This window comes from Anolis sagrei, chromosome 2, assembly GCF_037176765.1.
Source record: "Anolis sagrei isolate rAnoSag1 chromosome 2, rAnoSag1.mat, whole genome shotgun sequence".
Lineage (NCBI taxonomy): Eukaryota > Metazoa > Chordata > Lepidosauria > Squamata > Dactyloidae > Anolis > Anolis sagrei.
This window is the reverse complement of record NC_090022.1, coordinates 193,474,431-193,494,903: the sequence shown is the minus strand read 5'-3', so window position 1 is coordinate 193,494,903 and position 20,473 is coordinate 193,474,431. Positions and strand designations below refer to the sequence as shown.

The 20,473-nt window shown below is 40.9% G+C and overlaps 1 protein-coding gene across 1 annotated transcript in view; it reads left to right on the top strand.

The window, feature by feature from the left end:
• The window catches only part of NDUFB11 (NADH:ubiquinone oxidoreductase subunit B11), a 54,131-nt gene that overhangs the window by 22,374 nt on the left and 11,284 nt on the right, over window positions 1-20,473 (top strand). The window contains exon 2 of the mRNA XM_060762768.2: window positions 13,945-14,075. Within this exon, the coding sequence (XP_060618751.2) occupies window positions 13,945-14,075 (131 nt within the window). The remainder of the gene's footprint in view (window positions 1-13,944; window positions 14,076-20,473) is intronic.

Below are 20,473 nucleotides of genomic sequence, written 5' to 3'. Positions count from 1 at the left end.
CAGAAGTTATGTAGATGTGCTGAATATGCATAGGACCACCCTTGAAGATAGTTCAGAATCCACAATGGGCAAGAAGTGAGATGTAGAACATTTGTGGAAGCAATGTGCTCAGATTGTATTGTGTCCCTATTCTGTACTGTTCACATTGGGCACCTGTTCATCTTTCTATCCACGTGAAGGTGCTGTTTTGGCCTCTTGTTATCTATATGAACTGTCCACTTCAGTTTGAGCTGACACAAATACTAAGATCAGTGTCTACACCCAATGCATATTATCACTCTGTGGCAGGCATTTGCTGGAGAGGTGACTTTGTCAATGATGGCTCTACACTGAATGTTCACTTAAAAAAAAAATACCGTGAAGTTTATATATGTGTGCGTACATGCAGATATATGAGCCTCTAAGTTGCCTGTCAACGTATGGTGCTCCATGAATTTCATAAGGTTTTCTTAACTCAGGAGTGATTTGCCATACACTCATTCTGAAATTTAAACTACACCTGAGATTCCTTTGCAATCTCCTCTCCAAGTACCAGCCTAGCCTAACATTGCTTTGTTTTCGAGGTCCTATTAAATCAGGTGCTCAAAGGATATTGATCTGGTGCATCAAAATCATCAGCTGCTGTGCATGTTTCATTGTAATTCATATATTTTTTGTAATCTGGTCCAGTGGTTCCCAACCTGTGGGTTCCCAGGTGTTTTGGCCTACAACTCCCAGGAATCCCAGTCAGTTTACCAGCTGTTAGGATTTCTGGGAGTTAAAGTCCAAAAACATCTGGGGACCCCAGGTTGAGAACCACTGTGGTAGACCATCCTAAGACACAAGATCCTATCTGATCTTGGTAGCTAGCAAGGTCAATTCTGCTTAATACCTGAATAGGAGACCATCAGTGAATTCCAAGTGCTGCTTGGCAGTATTTCTGAGGAAGGAACTGGCATAACTACGGTATTTCTTTGGCTAAGAATATCCTGTGATATTCATGGTATCACCATAAAGCACCACTTCTGCTTTCCAAGAGAAATGTTTTTCTTTGTTTTCAAAGGATATGGTGGGTGAGATGTGTGAGATAAGGTTGACATTCCTATCTAAGAGTTATAGTTTGCTATTTTACTAATAATTTGGCTGTGAAAAATCACACCTAATTTTGTAAATTTTAAGCACCATGGGGAAATATGAGAGGTCTGCAGAAAAGCCCTGGGGTGCTGCATACAGACCATGAGTCATACTGTCCCCATCCCTGATTCATCAGATGCCTTATAGCACAAGGGTTATAAAACTTGTAACCAAGTTGTAATCACAATAGGGCAAAAATCCAGTATGTATCTTTTTTCTTTATTAAAAAGGACCATAACCAGTACAAAATGTACCATAGAAACCACATGAATGAATACAACTGGATATATACTGCAGGAGTGAAAGTACACTGAAATGTTTTCAAGCAAAGATAACCCCAGCATTCAACAGATGATAAATATCTGTTGTCGAGCCATAATACTATACTTAGAGAATAGAGACTGTGGCAAAGATATTCCCTCTATAAAGTTCTCTTTTCTAATGTTTTATGTTTCTCTTGTGTAAAGAGGCTTTCCTTAGAACAGTAGTTCCCAACCTTTGGTTCTCCAGGTGTTTTAGCCTTCAACTCCCAGAAATCCCAGCCAGCTTACCAGCTGTTAGGAATTGTGGGAGCTAAAATCCAAAACACCTGGAGGACCAAAAGTTGGGGACCACTGCCTTAGACACAGACTGAAAAATGCTTGTTCTGCAACCTTCTGCTTCATCTGTGGTCTAAACCTATGCATTCCTATCTAGACGTAAACTCTATTAAGGTCAGTGGGATAATACTGTAGGATTGCGCACTTCATTGTCGATTTTTTTCATTGCTGCTTGTGGACTACAAAAAGGCAAAAAAAGAGAGATCTTAACTTATATTCTGTTACAAAACTAGAAGAAGTGTTTGCATGTAATTAGTAAGGCTGTCAGTTGATTTTCTGATTTATATGATTAATCTTCTGAAAATGTTTAGGGCTGTGATTGATCGGATAAACTCATGCATTTAATTTATAAAGGGTCCACCATTTTCTAAGTGCTCTGCAGAAACTGGGAAAAATTACAACCCCTGACCACAGCTACCAACCTGATATGGGGGGGGGGGGGGGGGCATGTTGTGTATAAGATAGGACTGATATATCAACCTTACAGTATCTTCCCAGATGGAGCACAAAACTAGGATGAGCCCTAAAACTGATCCGGAAGCCATACAAACAATTATGCGTGCCCTGAGAACACTCCCAATCCACTGTGAGGTGGATGTTTCCCCTTCTTGGTGTTAGATAACAAATGAGAGCCAGGACAGTGAAGTGGTTTGATTGCTGGACTAGGAAACTAGGAGGCCATTGCTCAAGTCCCCACTATATTGTGAAAACTCACTGGGTAGCCTTAGTGCAGAATGATGACTATAGCCATAAATCCTGATAATCATTAAAAAGTGGAACTGGGTGTTCTAGTGCTTGACTTGGCGATAGTTCTGGGAGAAACACGGCCAAGGACTAGCAAGGTCCAGCTAGGCAGGTGGACTCTGTTCTTTTCCTTTCCTTTTGGTATACCTAGATGGGAATACCAGTTGGATACTAGTAACCTTTTGGGGGAAATATAAGCTATCATACTATTTACTAGATTGAAAAAATGTTTCCTTCATTGTTTGGAGGAAAGACCATCATCTTCTCCCAGAATTGTCATCTCAGCAGTCCTAATGGTTGACTGAAAGATGAACACTTAACGTCACTGTTTAGGACCTTTATCCTAACACCTTCCTGTCATTTATTGTCCTGTTACATAACCATACCTTGAGGTTGATACATATTATTTTCTTATTTCAGGTAGTGCCTCCATCATAACAGAGGACAACTGTTCCATAAATCATTGCTATAGCCAGTTCATAAACTGATGCATCCCATCACCTAGTGATGTGACAGTTCATATTTATCCAGGCTATGCAGACTGCCAATGAGAGTTGTACTTAAAGTCTTACTAGCTAGGTAGAGCCTACGATATTGTTCATTGGTACATGCACAAATGCACACACATACATATGATTTAAGCTTCTCTGTGAGAAAGGTGTGACACCGAAAGGTGTGAGATAAATGCTTATTGTTGTTATGTACTTTCAAGTCATTTCTGATTTATGGTGACCCTCAGGTAAAGCTGTTGTGCCATTTTCTTGACCAGATTTCTTCAGAGGGGGTTTGCCATTGCTTTCCTCTGAGGATCACAGAATGTGACTTCCCTAAAGTCACCCAGTGGATTTCCATGACTGAGTGTGGATTTGATTCCTGGTCACTTAGAGTCATAATTCAGTTCTCATACCTTTGCATTACATTGGCTCTCAAAGATATTCTGTAATTTAGAGAAATACTCAATTCTGAAGTTTGGCTGTAAGACATATAATGGCCTATTCACTAAGAAATGCTATATTTACTCGAATCTAACGTTCACCCTTTCTGACTAAATTATCTTCCCAAAATTAGGGTGCATATTAGATTCGCGTAATATGGTAAATACTTTTTTGGGTTTCAGGGCTTTGAGGTGCGCATTAGATTCAGTGGCACATTAGATTCAAATAAATACCATATATTTGCTCGGTGGTGTCATATTCTGCAGTAGAAGCTGTATTTTCATCTGATCTTTCCAACTTAAGAGAAATTGGGCAAGTTGGCTCCAGCCTCTGTAGCTTCTCCCTTTCCTATTTGTTATAGTTTTGTACTTCAAAAATAAGGGTAATAGAATATTTTTTCATGCGTTTACAAATATGAGTTCATAAAAACTGAAAAAAACATGTTTTTTCTTCTTTGCAAATTAACTGAATAGACAAAGCATGAGATACGACAAGATTAAAGTATATCATATCATAATTTAATTGGGGTCTGAGAGGGAAGAGGACAAGACAAATCTTTTATAGAGAAGTGGTCTTTATATACTTCTGAAATGATATGGTTCAAGATAAAATTGGTCTTTCCGTAGTACTGAGGATAATGTAATGGATTTGGGAGAAACTGTGTTTTAACCTGTAATAATAATGATAAAAAAAGTCTGACGGCAATGTACCTGCCAAGCAAAATCCGAGGGAGCCCAAACCTGTCAAAATTAGTCAGTAGGGAATGGGAAGGAAATGTTGGGGAAAGCTGTTAAAAGGTATAAATATAGACATATTGACACATTTTTGAGAAGTTGCAAAGAGATCTTTTGCCCCTTATTTTTTTTAAAAAAAGATTAAATTTCTGCTTTGAAAAAGTTCATTCTTTATACCTAAATTCTGTTGGATAGTAGTGGGAGATGAAGTAGGGTTTCTAAGGCCACCTCTGTTGTTGCTGAGTATTTGATTTTTCCATTCCGGAACAGAACAAAGACTACAATGAATGGCTGGCTGGAAATGAAGTTGTTGCCAGTCCAGCTATGCAGGGTCGTGGTGGGGTGTATTGATCCGACCCACAGGAAGAATTGCTCACTCACTATTTCTGCACACAAGCGCGACCTTTGACTAGTAAGATGGTGACCGGCAGGTGGGCAAATGAGCAGGGCAGCCATGTGTGAGCAGTTTTGCGTGCAGAATCTTCTGACTTTAGGTAGGTGAGTTTCTGTCTTTTAGAGAAGTCAAAAGCCAAGTCAAGGTTAAATTGCCTATGGCACAATGTCCATTACAAAACATTCTGAAACTAATATACTAATATTAAACAAAGGAATCACAAAGAGGGTTTTAAAAATACAGGAAAAAAGCAACAAGTTACTAGTTAAGTTGTCAGGCCAACAATAAACAAAGGTAGCTGCAACAACTCAGATGAATGTGGTTCATTCAAGTTTAAAGGGCTCTGAGCTCCACCTAGTATCTCAAATTTCAGTCCTACATAGGGAAAAATTGAGGGGATTTACCATAATCTGGAGCCAGCTATGGGAACTCATTCAACACAGATCTCCCAGACTGGCACCTGGTGTCATCTCAAGAGATTGACAATCTACTTGAAAATTTGATAACTGGTAATGTTCCAGAGGAAGACCTGCTAGCTACCCCCTGATTTATTTACATTTAATTCTTATTGGTGTGCCCCCTTTCTGGTCATGCTGTTTTCACATATCAATCAGACAGGAATTGTGCTCTCGAAGGCTTTCATGGCTGGAATCACTGGGTTGCTGTGAGTTTTCCGAGCTGTATGGCCATGTTCTGGAAGTATTCTCTCTTGACGTTTCGCCTACATCCTCCTTGACGATACCTGCCATAGATGTGGGTGAAACATCAGGAGATAATGCTTCTGGAACATGACCATACAGCCCAGAAAACTCACAGCAACCTTGTACAGGCAGTCCCCGAGTTACCAACATCTAACTTACAAATGATTCGTAGTTAAGAACAGGGGTTAGACAACAGGAAATGAGAGAAAGGGAAACTCACTTCTGAAAGAGTTATTATGGAGAAAAGGTGTCTCCACTGAAGCTCTATCACCAATCCTTATTTCCACAACAAACCACATTTTTCAAAATCCAATTATCACCGGGACAGAGAGTAAGGTGAAATCTTCTGAACAGGGGCACAAACAGCAAAACAAACACCATGGGTGTGTTAACCCTTCCCTATGCTATCTAAAGCTTACACACACACAGACAGTCCCCATGTCACAAAGAAGATATGTTCTGTGGGTTTGTTCTTAAGTTGAATTTATATGTAAGTTGTAACAGGTACATTTTTGAAGTGTAACACCAGCCAAATATGTGTGTGTGTATATAGCTTTGGATACCAGGGATTAACACTCCTGTGAAAACCTTTTGTCTGGAGCATCTGGTGTCCTGCATATGACTCTTCTGTGCCATGTTTGGTACTGTAGAGGTTTCACATCTGGGGAGGTCAAAAGGAAAGCAGTGCCTCTCTCTACTAAGAACTCGGTCTCCTCTGAAGTGTTCCTTTACTTCCCACATTACAAGCATTGCTATAAATTAAAATTTCAGTTGAGCACTTAGACACCTTGTTAGGCATCCAAAAAAAAAAAAGGAAAGCAAGAAGATCAAGTGAATATGGACACAGCAAATATAGAAGTCCTGTGTGTGAGCAGTATTCACTACAATGTTAGAAATTTTGGAACTGATGGAAAATTTCATTTGGAGGGCAGAAACTTAATGGTGAAGAATGCCATCATCTTGCTCTAATTCCCTTTCCTTTGGTGATGAGAATCATTTCTCTCTCATGGTCCCACCAGCCATATTCTTCTCTTGATATTCTTCTCATGCCACTCTTGGCTGGGGAAGGTCAACTTCCCAATCTGTCCATATGACTGAAACTTCATGCTGCTCTTATGCTCAATTTTACAGAGTGGTTGTTTATTCACATAAATTATGTCTGGAGTTTGTGTTTTCCATCTTGTGGAAGCATGTGAAAGAATCCAACAACAGAAGGAATCCAGCCTTCTTTTTCCTTTCGCTTCGTGCTCCCCAAAATACCCTTATAACTGTCTTTTACATTCTAAATAAAAGGATGCAGGGACAGAATTAATTCACTTTGCTCACTGATGTTGAGAAAATTGATCAATTTCTGGGACAGACTTCCCGACTGTAAGAATAGTGCTTGAAGCAGGGGCAAATTGGAGTCACACGTGGCACATTGCAGCACACAAGGCATTCCAGGCAAGGGCTGGCCATATTTGCAGATTCCAGACACCCATTCTCGTTCATTATGCACCTTCCAGTGGGCAAAATATGCAACAGTCACTCTGATAAGGGCTGGCAATGGGAGACACTAACATGGAAGGCAAGTGGAAGTGAACCGCGAGAGCACCTCGCTCACTTTTCAGAAGCAACAAATCTGCTCAGACGGTTCCAGCTGGCCATCCCTTCTTGCTCATATGCTGCCTTATATCACAAGGACACCGTATTAGAAGTGGGAGTTGCAGACATCATTGTATGCAGAGGTTTGGGGGACATCAATTTTAACCTCAATTGTAACATCTTAGAAATGCAGAAATTAAGACCCTTAGCTGGCATAAATAATTTTTAAATAATGGATCTGCTTCATTGTTCCAATGTAAATATTCAAAATATAAAGATCATGATTTTAGGTGATTTTTGAGAGATTAAAAAAAGAAGGAAGAGAACTTTAAAATGCTATCAGACTTTTTAAGGCCCTTTTCTTTTCCACCGCTAATGCACTAGCACACCAGAGCCAAACTAGTCTTAAAAACCACTGGCTTTTTAAACAAAGCTTTCTCTGAAGAATAAGTTGTAAGCACAGTGCTAGACCCATTTAATTAGGAGGAAATCCTATTGAACCCAAAGCAGCTTATTTCTGAATCTCTGTACACATGTGTAGGATTGTACTTAAAACATCTATAGCCCTAAGCCATAGGTGGGGAAAAAGAGACCCACAAGCTTCTTGCAGTCTCCTGGGGCTGTTTTTTGAGTTCTCACCATTTTTCAAAGCATTTTTGATATATATAAAAAAGATTACCCCCACGCCCCTCTGTGAATCATTTCATGGATTGAACTGGGTATTGGTATGCGTGTTCTGTGCCAAAACAATGCCAGTCGTGTACCATAGAGGCACAAAATGTGACTCATTAAATGCACTAATGACTCCATATTGGTGTGTTCAGGCTTGATGATAACCCTGGGAACCATGGCTTATTACATACAGATAGTGTCCACCAGCTGCTGTTCATTCTCCCATAGTTCCTACAGTTCCCTCTCTTATTATTTTTTTCCTGAATGCATGTTATAAGCATTTTGCCTTTCATACCTTACTCAGCACTGTAGGCTGCTTTCCCACGAATGATCTTTAATGTAACTCAAGCCAAAGGCTTTCCAATATGTCTCTGTGTGTATTAGGGGGCACCCACAAGGCTGTTCACCTTATCTATGTATCTGGGCCATCAGTGCCATATGTAAAATGATTGTGTGAATTAGCCCTAAAATAGGTTAAAACCAACAAGAGTAATTTAGCAGTGATTATTGCCCTTAACCCAGTGGTTCTCAACCTGTAGGTCCCCAGATATTGTGGCCTTCAACTCCCAGAAATCCTAACTGCTGGTAAATTGGCTGGGATTTCTGGGAGTTGTAGGACAAAAGACCTGGGGATCCACAGGTTGAGAACCACTGTTGTAACCCCTTTTTACTGCAAAGGATGTAGCCATTAGGAACTGAACAGTAACCTTGGTCAAAGAATATCTATCCAGATAAAATACTGAAATCTTCTCAGTTTCTTTTCAGATTCTGGACTATCCCCCATCTATCCAAACATTCCCTTGCCGCCATGCGTGATGACAGTTCCTGTCTTCTTTTTTTAAGCAGGCGGAATGCCGAGTTTCTCAAAGTGCAAGGTTGCAAGTTTAGTGGATTGAAGTGGTGAATGCCATGCAGCATCAACTTTTGAGTTGCCCTCAGTGGTGACATTGAATACCAGAAATAGACTGCCGTGTTTAATCTGTAAAAGTGTTGAGGAGGTGAGCTATTCAAATGTGAAAAGAGGTCTTTGGGGAGCCGCTCACACATCCCCCAAATAGGAAGGACTAGATTCAAGGGATGGGTGGTGGGTTTTAAGTCCGCTGTGCACTGGACAGCAGATTACTTGTAGCTCACCAACCTGTTTGCAAGGAACTGCACCTCCTCTTCTTCCCCTGCCAGCACACCACCTCCTCTTCCCCTGATGGCCCCCTTATTTGCCCTCATCGCACAGCTTCTGTGTTGAGGAACTAGGTTGTCTGTCAAATTCCATTTAGGACAATCCTAAGAAAACCATCTTCTCAAATCAAGCACTGAACAGGCACCCCTTCTTAATATAGCTCCAAGAACAATGGAGGGACCGCAGCTGTGGCAGCATTTACACATTCAGCGCTTGTAATGGGGGGCGGGGGCAGGTGCTGTGGGAGACTTGCCAATAATGGAATAATCAGCCTCCACTGACAGCTTGTCATGACTGACACCCTCGCCTCTCAGCCTGCCATCTTGATGCCTGCCACAAAGTTGGGCTCCCAAACAGGAAGCAGGTCAAGGCCCTATGCAGAGAGCTCTCTATTGTTCTACCTCTTATCTCCCCCTAATCCTCACTGCATTACCACCACTGTAGTGATTAGTGGGTTTGAGTGCAGGATGCTCATGTCCCTAGAAATGAAATCCTGCACAAGGAAGAATATGCATCAGTGCTGGGAACCCCGTTATAACGTACAACCAGTCTCTTTTTCTTCTCCCCTGACTTCCTCTGTTAGTATCTGGAGGAGATATTTGCACATTTTTGCACATTTTTAATTGATCGTAATTCAGAAGTCTAAGTAGCCAAGGGATGGTGCATGTCTCCGATGCTTCCTTCACTGGAACTGGGCAAATGTTTATGTTCCTGAATGGTGATTCCTGTTGCTCCTTAGTTGCATAGAATCTCACCCTCCCCATCCCATATATTTTGGTGGTAATGATAGAGTAGGAGGAGAGATGAATTTTTCTTTCTTTAATTCCTTAGCATTAAGTAGTATAATTGATAGTTAGAGTCTGTATTATGTTATGCTGCAACCCCAATTTAGAAGAATAAGACATTTTTGGGTGTGTGAAAATGAACATTAAAATATCCAATATAATCAGAGAAACTAGTTTTTTAAAACTTTGTGTCCATTGAAAACCTGGGCTAATGTCACACCATTGCCTAGGTTGTACAGCATGAGCTTGAGGCTTGACCCTTGCTTTTATACATTTCACATATTGCTTGCCCTTGCCTTTCCTGCAAGGAAAGGACAATACATGTGGGCTTTTAACGGATGGTTAAACTGAGAGGGCCTGATTTTGTCTAGGAAAGTGAAGAGGGCATTCTCAAATAACCCAAGCTGACTCTGTACAATTTCAGATTCACCAAATGAATTGCGGGTTATTAACCAAGTAGTGTGGGGTACTTGGATATTAACCTCCATCTTTTATAACCTCAAGCAAAATTAGAATTAAGCCCCTAAAAGCTCACATACATCATTGGTCAACTCTTAGCCACAAATAATTGTTGAGGCTGATCTGAAGAGGTGAGATGGGTGAAGGTCCACATGAAGTGCTTGATGGTGCTTGTCTTCTGTGACAGGGTGTTCCTGCATGGCAGGGGTTGGACTCTTGTGGTCTCTTCCAACTCTATGATTCTATGAAAAGGTTTCTATCCTCAGAAGGCACCAGTGGTCTGAGATAAGCGGCCAAAAGAGCTGCTGGGAGGAACAGGAGGGGTTGTTTGCCTGATTGCCCATGCCTCACTTTCCCACACATTTATCAGATTCCAGTCTTGGGGTAATATCGGCTGTGCTTTCTGCAGTATTTGCTACCCCTTTCTTTGCCTATCTGGGTGCATGTTTTCTGCCTGTGCTTTTTCTCTCAGTACAAAGGCTCTTTAAATATTTAAATGGCAGCAAAGCTGCTCGTGTTCTTTAATTAATTATAGTGACCTGAAACCGCTGCCTTGCCTGAGGGGAACACCAGCGCAGGACGGCTCCCTTTGCCATGGGTCATTGCAAAAAGGCTGGGAGATAAAGGGGGTGCAGAGGAAATAATTGCTCAAGCGTTTCTGTACCGGGGTAGCTGGGAGAAAACATCATCTTGCCTCCAGATTGTTTATCTATTCCAGGTTGTTCCTTTAAACCAAGCTGTGTAATGTGTGGCCTCAAAGACACACCTTTCTTTGAGACTTTATTGGCAAACTGATTGACAGGTCACTCCCAAACATCCTGGGACATGTGCTGTATTGGGATATCTCTGAGCATGTAAAGTATGCTGCTCTGTTATCACTGAGTGGACTGCAACTGAAGGATATGTGTCTGTAGTTCAGAACCAGAACTTCAGGAACAGCTGTTAGCTTTTTAGCTAAGCTGAGCCCTGGTGCCCTTTAAAAAATCACATAAAGACATTCACCTTTGAGGATGGCCCTACAGGCAAAACCTGGCAATACTGACAGTGTATAGTTTTCTGTGATGCTGAGTTGTTTTTTTGGCACATAGGTTTACAGTGCACCTAAGAGGCTGAGAGTGGAGGTCACCAGCCACATCATTAGGAGGAAATTGTGATTTTGGAATGAGTTTTAATCGTTCCTTCCCAAAAAAACAGCATGGCTCTCTGAAAATGTCTCTTGGTGTACTTCCAGAATATTTCACTTCCTTGCTTTCTTCTCATTCTGCCTCCTTTCTGGCCTTTAGCACCATCACAGCACAGGATGGCTGTTTGTTCTGTGTCTCTGTCTTTGTCTAAACTAAAATAAGATTGGCTAGGAAAGGGGAATTGGGCAAACTTTAGGATTGTACTTGATTTGGAGTACAAGTCTTGCAGGCTAAGCTAAGACAGTGCCATCTGTCACCACTACCACCGAGAGACAACAGAATTGTCCTTAAAAATGTTTCCTCCCTTTATATTCCTGTCACATCAGTTTTTAGATTGCCACTGCTCTGCTTCAAAAGATTGGGGTGAGGTGGGGTCCGTTGCAAATATAGCTCCTTGGATATGAAGAGAGGAGGGGCGCCTGTACTCGGAAGCCTGCTGTGACTCAGCCTCTACCAGCAAGTAGGCGAAGGAATAAGGAACTCCTGCTGTGCCGGGCAGAGAGAGGGGCGCATGATGGCATGGAGCAAGCAGGCTCTGGCATTATAGCTCCAGGTGCCTGCCTCCATTGGTCCTCTCACCAAGTGAACATCTTTCTGCCACCACCATCATCCTGAGAATCCAGCACACCATTAGGGTCAGCATGCCTGTGAAGGTGCCTGTACACTTTCAAGGAGGCAGTAAGGAAGACATGTCTGTATGCATCCATGCGTGAATGTGGGGCCAACCTGGGCTGCTGCTGGAGCTGCGTGCAAGCTGAAAGGCTGCTCTTACCTGAGCTCTCAAATTCATACTGGTGCTGGAACTGGGCAAAGGGGGTATCCAAGCAACAGCCTAATGAGATCTCTACTGCTTTTGTTAGCTCCCTGAAATTTTCTTGTGTGCAAGCCTTCTCCTCCCACCCCCCTTTGATATGGGAGAAGGGAAGGACAGAGACTGAGCCCACCATTTCAGTGTTGTTAACATAGACTAGGACACTGGGAAGTACATGATCCAGATCACACGCCTAAGAAATTAATATCAATCCTACCCAGAAAGTGCCCCATTACATTGGTGATGATGAAGTATTTCTGATTCCTCCAGATTTTAGGCACTGATTCTCCTAAACTGGAGGTAGTGTGAGGGTTCATACTTCTTTGATTCTAATCTCCCCTCTCTTATGGAGTCCTGGCTAACTCGCTTATGCTGTCCTGTGCAACAGGGGTTATAGAGATGATGTATGTGAAGGGTCACATACGTATGTGCTCTTTCATTTATTCAGTTGAAAGAGCATACCAAGATGAATGCATATCCATCTTAATGCGCATTAGCCATGTTTTTTTTAATTGAACTTTCATCTAATTTTTAAAAACATTTGCATGAATACATTTTTAACTTTGTCCTGTTTTTTAAAATGCAGGTAAGCCGCCTTGTATCCATAAAAGGATATAGACAGGATATAATTGAAATAAATAAATAAAATTAATGTATGGAACAGAATCTGAAATCTGCTGGACTGACCCTGAAGTCATGCTCAGGGGCTTAGTAACCTAAAACTTGTTTTTAATTTCAAGGATCAGCAATCTCTTTGGTTTAGAAAGGGGAAATTTCAGGGGAGTTGGAATTACTTTCCTCCTGAAAATCTTAACAGTAATGTCTAGAAATATTAACAGTACACCCACCAGCCCTAGTTGGTCTTGTTTTTAGTCCAGCACTTCGAATAGCAAAGAGTTCTCAGAGCATGCTGTCTTCTGTTTCCATCATGTCCTTGCAGTCAGTCTCATTTACTTGGGAAAGGCAGGGCGTGTGTTTCAAAAATATGTGAGCTCTTAGACACATTTTCATAATACATCTTTCTTTGGCCGTGCTGTTGAATTCTGAGTCTGGAAAGACTGCTCCAGGCTGCGCTGACCCTCTTGAATGGGCCATTGTCTTGACCCTCTCGCACTTTGTGTCTGCCTTTTAGTATTGTGTCTGCCTCTCTTCTCAGCAGAGTGTTGGCCTCCTCTTGGTTTGATGTCTAAGAAGCTGCTGGGAGGCATGCATGTCTCCAAAAACATCCACTGCGCTTCTTTGGCTTGGTGATGCCAGACAGCTCTGACTTTTGGAGCTTGAAGGGTAGGTTAGACACAAACTGAGTCTGAGCAGTGGAGAGAGAGTGCTGTGTTCGCATCTGGGGCATAGAAGAGGTTACCCTCCTGCCTGGAAGTTCAAAATCGCTCACTTTGGATTATGGATTTGTGATCTCAGATATTTCAGTGAAGAATCTCTATTGCACAAATACACATAAAACTGGTCCAGAGAGCTGCTGAATTCCTTGCTTAATGCTCTTCCTTATCCCTGCATGGCCAGTGTCCATCAATAAGCTGCTAGCTTATTGAATACTAAAGAAAAAAATACATGGAGTGAGACTGTGTCTAGAAGCCTAATTTTCAGTCTAATTCTCAACCATTTCTTGTATTTTTAAACATTGTTTGCTGCCAACAGGCTTCACAATGGTGTGGACAAGCGAATAGCTTCTACAATGGCTAATAGCTTCTACAATGGGAGTAAGCAGGCAAGTGGAACTGAAAGTGGTAAAAATTTCTTGCTGTACAAGCCTTGTAAAAGGATGAAAACTGAAGGTCTCAGAAAAACAAATTGTTGCTTGACCCAAAGAAAGATAATATCTAATTTGCTTTAGCTTTTAAAAAAGATTTTGGGATTAGGTATGTTAGGAAAGCAAATTAGTCACTTTTAAGTTGTTCCATAATACTTAGTATAGGGTTGGACCAGATTGTGCATATCTGAATATTAAGAAAAATGTCACAGGGCCTTAATGCCTATCTAAAGGAACCTTTCCTCCTAAGTGCTATACTTAATCTGTTTTACAATTTGTCCTTCCAGAATCCAGATTACCATGGCTTTGACGACGATCCTGCCATCGATCTGTGGAATATGCGACTTGCATTCTTCTTTGGTATCTCTGTTGTTATCGTATTAGGCACCACATTTTTATGCTATCTGCCAAGTGATGGGTAAGGTTCATTCATGAAACTGTGTTCCTACTTGCACTCTCCCTCACACCATGACCCTCGAGCCAAATGGTTGGAGTAGATAGGCAGATGTCTTCACTGGCTCTCTTCTTCCAACCTTTCTGGTAACACATTTAGTTATTACTTGTGCTGTGGCTTCATATTCAGGATTTACATGTCCCTTATTACCCATCTTAGTTCTTTATGAAGCTACCTTATGAGAAAATCAAGATGGCACTTCTTCTCATTGTCTTATGGGAAAAGTGTCATCTTCAGGCCACATGCAAACACCAGGGCTGTTTCATGCGTTTTTTTTTGGAACTCTGCAGTTTTTTAAAAAATTGCATTTATTTATTTATTTATTTGCAAACCCACTCTACATCATTATAATCATTCTATGTTTTCTCGGACTTTAGGACTAGACTAGTTTAGGACTAGACTTATTTTCAAACAGAAAGTATACTAGAAGCTGAGTTAATGGTTTAACTTCTGTTTTAAAAAGAAATCTTGTGGGAGAGTCCAGAACGGTTGTCAAATTATCCCCTATGACCTTTAGGGACATGGGAGGGGGCATTTTAGTTAAAATAGGTTTTTTACAAACTCAAAAACTCTCTCCCATGGCCACATGGCAAGGGGGGAAGAGATTAGGTCATCAGAAAAGAGATTTGTTCATAAGAATAATCTTCTAGTACTCCTAATATGTAAACCATGAGGTGCCTGGTCACACTGTCTCAGGTCAGTGGTTAGAGAAAGTGGGATCTGAAAAAGTAGCTGGAAGGAGGAGTGGGGCTCACTGAGATAGTAAGGATTTGTCTATAGGCTTCCAGGCCCTTGTCTATTGGGTTAATACATTCTGTTTTCATCTTGAAGAATTTATATTAGAGAGGTATCTGTTATAGTTTCTGTACAATGATTATACAAATGGTGGTAGGAAGCATACGATTCAATAAGGTGTTTTATTGTTGTTCTCTACATTCAAGTCATTTCCAACTTATGGCTGCCCTATCATGGGGTTTTCTGGTACTTCAGTGGCAATACAAAGCACACTATTAGATATTCACAGGATGTACCGAACCAATGTTATCTGATGTTCCAATGCATTTGGAGCTATGTACCTTTTCTTCAGCTGCATATCTCTTGGGAGAGGAAAGGAGAATCAAAGCTTCCTTAAAATGTTACAAGAACCTGGCCATGTACACACAACTTGGAGACCAGCCTTTGGTACATTTGGAAAGAAGGTTAACACTCTAGTGAGATACAGTTGTCCTTGCACTTTTCCCCATTGTGTAATACTACTGTTATATTAATGATTTAGGTACCGCTAAGTCATCTTGTTGTGAATGTTTTTTTAATGAGTCTTCTAAATGGAAGAAGTAGGATTTTATATCTGCCTGCAGGATTTGAATCTATGCTTGGATCTCTCTATCTTTGTGTATGACTAAAACAGTGAAGAGCCCTTTAGCACAGGATTTAAAATCTTTTTCTCCAAATGTTTTGCACTTTCAACTCCCAGAACACCTCACCATGGATACTGCTGGCTGGTGTTTCTGGGAGCTGACATCTAAAGCAACTGGAGGACCAAGGGCTGAGAACCACTGCTGTGACACCTTTATAATTTTGACATGAGATTATCTCTATCTCTGTCTCAGCTCATCAACTCGTGAAATGTTTGTAATTCCTGATACACTTGTAGGAAGATGGGAAATCAGAGGAAAATTAAATGCAGGAAGCGTATATTGCTGACTTCTACAATAATTTGCAGTAATTTAATGAGGATTTCATTTGGAGAAATTTTCCTGAGGAAGAACTGTGCAACCTCAAATGCATCAGATTGAAGATTCAGTCACCTACATGATCGCTTATATTTTTCTTTGGTGTTTTGAACTCGTTGCCACCTTTTGGGTCCTTTTTCAGAGGAGACAGGGATGAGACAGCGATCCTGATTTAGGGCAACCAGAAGGAAAGATTCAGCAAGGAGATGAAAACAATTAGAGAGAAATAACCAGAGACTCTGAATCCACTGCTTTTTGTTGGTCTGAGTTCTTTATGAGATGTAGGAGGACATGAGTGACAGAAGGCTGTCAAAGAGCTCCCCTCCTACCCGGCAAAGAGCTGTAATCATGGTTCCAGGTTAAAACTTAGTGTGTTGCATTTCATGCACAAATCTGCTGCCTACAGCTCCCTGCCAGTCCTTTTTCTGCCCAGGATAAACCTCTTGTTCAACTGAAAGGCTCCCAGCAAGCCCATCCATGCAAAAAAGTGGGAAAACTATGCGTAGCACACAGATCCCATTCATTGCCATTGTCCTCAGATGCTTAACACCAAGAGCTTTGTGACTCCTACGTAGTTGAAATGAGTACAAAGCTTAAAGCAATTTTGCTGCTTCCCAAACCTGTTTGCAATCTTTTACAAATTGGGATGAGCTGTAAGATTGCACCCCAATAAACAGAGTTGTGGATTTGATTTACAGAAGTTCTAGATCCTCCAGTGTGACTCTATGATCAACTTCCGCTCTGTAAGACCTAAAGATTCATAAACAAAACACTTCTCCAGACATTTTTTGGTCCTCCAGGATAATGTTATTAGCTTCTGGCAGAAGTTAACCATAGAATTGTGCTGGTGGACCTAGAGGTTCTTAGAGAGTATTCCCTCAGATATAAATGTTTTTAAAAATTGGCTTTCCCCCACTTTTGCGGGGGTCCTGTGCTGCTAACCCAGTGAATGTGGAGGGTTGACTTCCCTTTGTTAGCTCCCATCATTGTCAGAGATAGCTGAAGAAACTGCACATGTGACAGTGAGTTTAACAAATTCAGCCCATTTTGGGTACATTTTTTCTTAGGCGGAGATACTGATTTCTCTGCCATGAAATCCCCACCTCTTTAAACAATCTGACTGAATAAATGGTGTCCCACCATACTCTTCCTTTTTCTCCAAAGACATTTCAAGGTGCAAGACATCTCCTTCTAGGTCCTTAACAGCTGAGCCCTTATTTTGTAGGCAGCCAATGTGGTGTCCAAACCCAGAATTTAAGGAATTTTGAATTATAGTAGGATTGCCACTTCTGTGAAGTAACGGGGGGGGGGGGGGGGGGCTGGGAGAGAGATTCACAATCTTGCGTTGGTTCCTCACTCCTAGTTACACCTATGAAGAATCTGAGTATACAGAACTCAAGGAAGCTGTTTTTAGGAAAGGCAGAAGTAGAGCAAGGAGCGCAAGAGATATACCATATCATCTTTCCCAGCTTAGTGCCTTGGACATGCTTGCTGGGTTGATGGGATTCGTATATCTGGAAGTTCCTGCCTCTCTGATATTCTTAAACTTTGATCCTCCATTTGTTTTGGACTTCAGTCCCCAGAAGCCTCAAAGAGCCTGGCCAACAGTCAGGGATTCTGGAAGCTAAAGTCCAACACATCTGGAGGACCCAGGATTGGGTGATAATACTATTATTATCACATGATCTAGAAATGTCCTTACTTATAGCTTCAGCCTCTACCTCATTCTGATCCAAGACATAAAGAACCAACCCTTCCCCCCCCTTATCCCCCCATGAGATCTTTAATCCCTTACTAAACAAATGCCTCTACGAAGATCTTCATAATTATTTTCTTTTCTTCTTGTTGCTATGTTTATTTGTATTCCACTTTTTCTATCCCCAAAGGAGACTCAAAGTGGCTTACATTAAAAGCATTTCAATACAATTTGAAATCCACAGATATACAAACATTAGAATAGAATTAAACATCAATGGTATTAATTCCCCCATTGTCACCTTGTCATGGTGAGAGGGGCTTGCGTGTTCCAATAAACCTATGGGCGTAACCACCGGAATCCGTTAAATTAACAGTTAAATTAAATCCATTAAAATCCATAAAACAGTTTTAATCTCTAATAACGTTATTGACATCAAAGTCTATCTGCTTTTTTTTTTTCTTTTTTTTTTTGCTTCTGTGGCCATATGCAAAATCAAGGGGTTGAGGTTATAGAAGAGGAGGGAAAACTGATTGGACTAATTTGGTTCCCTCTGTTGCAAGCTGTGATTTTGAGGATGCCATGAATATTGTAAAGAGCCATGTTCTGCCTGGTAATTGAAAGGCATGGTTTCAGGTTGTCCTCATTACACTCCCACCTCTACCATGAAACACATGTACCAGAGGAAAATGATTGCTGGATCTTGTAGGATAGGTTGTACTAAAACTGTCCATTGGAAGAATGGGAGCTTGTTCAAAGGTTCACAAGAAATGATCAAAAACCACAGCTTGCAATTGCAGTGACTGGGCTCCATTGAAATTAAGCTACAAATAAAGCAAGGAATGGATCCTGAGAGGGAATGGAATGAGTCACCAGGTTAGAAATGAAATTGGATGGTAAATATTGCTTTTCCCTTTAGGACATCACTGGCAAGGACTGGGGACTATATTCATCTCTCTGCCTCAGGAATGTATGCTTTTCTTAGGAATCAATCTAGGTTCTTGGTTGGAAACCACATTTAGACTTTCCTCCTGCAACCAGAAAGGCTAGAAATTTGGCTGAATCAAGATAGCCTGATAACCTCTCATTTTCATGGTGAAGAAGTCATAACACAGGTCCTGTTGTCACTCAAAGGCATGTTGGTGTGTTTATTAAATTGTCCAGAAAAGTTATGTTTTAGCCAATTGAGTTGTATAGTTGTGTCCCCCCCTTCTTACTCTAGGTCAGTGGTTCTGAACCTGTGGATCCCCAGGTGTTTTGGCCTACAACTCCCAGAAATCCCAGCCAGTTTACCAGATGTTAGGATTTCTGGGGGTTGAAGGCCAAAACATCTGGGGACCCACAGGTTGAAAACCACTACTCTAGGTTAATGTCAAAAGAGTGTTATTACTTTAATCAGCCCCTGAACCAAAGGCAGCACTAAATTGTTAGATCTTCCTTGTTGTTGACTGCCATCAAGTCTATTTCAGCTTATGGCAACCCCATGAATGTGAGGATGAGTCCACCATACATGATGATAACAATTTGATACTACTTTAATTGCCTTGGTTCCAGCCTAAGGAACCCTGGGATTTGTAGTTTGGTGAACTGCTTTAAAAGTTCCAAGGTATCCTGAAAAAAGAAAAAGGAGGATTACATCAGTTTAATTCTATCCTTTAGGGGAAGTATTCAGAATACCCTGGGAATTTTAGTCTGGGGAGGTAGACTGTGAATTTCAAATGCTTTGCCAAACACAGATCTTAAGGTATTATGGGGCAGATCCATGGCAGTTAAAGTGGTATCACACTGCTATAATTGTGCAGCTGGAAGCATCCCAAGTCACCCTAACCAGAACAGCGCTGCTCAGGTCTTACAGCATCTGTGACTTCTTTGATTGAGTCTATCAATCTGCCATGTGGTTTTCTCCTTCTTTTCTTTTTCTTTTTGAGTCCCCCTTCGGGTGGAGAAGGGTGGGGTATAAATATAGTAAATAAATAAATAAATTTTCCAATATTGCCTTCTACTTTACCAAGCATTATTGCTGACATTATATTGGAGTATGTGTGTGTGTGGGGGGGGGGGGGTATGAGAGAGAGAGAAATATAGGTGGGATGGGATATTTCTCCTAATTGGCTCCATGCTACAAAGAGGGTTAAAGGGAGCCCCTGGCAATGGCTGTGCCCTTGTTGCTTTGGATGTATATGTGGATGATTTGAATCCAATGACCTTAAAGGTAGCAATCTGTGTTAATTGTTATAAAATGCTCTTGGCATCTTGGTTTATTTATACTGAGCCTTGTCGTAAGAGTTCAGGGCAGCTGACGTTCCCGAATAAGAGGGCTGAGTCTGTGAAATCGCTTCTCTGGAGGACTCCATTTTAATGACTTAAATCTCAGTTTAAATCATCAGTGAGGAAGATTCTATTGAGCCATCATTTTTATTAAAAGTTCCTCATTGTTCAATATAACCTTAATATATATTCAGAGTTGTAGACACACGCTAAGCAGGAGAATTGAATTATTCTTAGATTAGTTTTTCAGTTCATTAAAAACGATATGATAATTTGGTTCTTTTATTGCAAACGCAGACTGAACTTGTGAAGTCATTCAGGAGATGAACCAGCTCCAGCTGTTCAATTAATCATGATCTTTTTGTCATGATGCGCCAAAAACACCTCCATCAAATTAGCTTATAAATTGTACTGATAAGATTGTTTATTCTTTTGGTTAGTTGCCTGGTTCAGAAAACAACATTAACAAAGCACACATGGATTTTTCAATATATTTTTTTGGTTTTCAAATGAATATCAAGTTCTTCAGAAAATAAAATTTAGGTAGTTTTAATCAAGTAAGTACAAGGGATTTATAAAATATCATATGAGGCAGATGAAGATTGCTAGGGGAAATACTGTGATTTAAGCCAAGTAAGCACTATGTGTTTTTGTCAGGTGTTTAT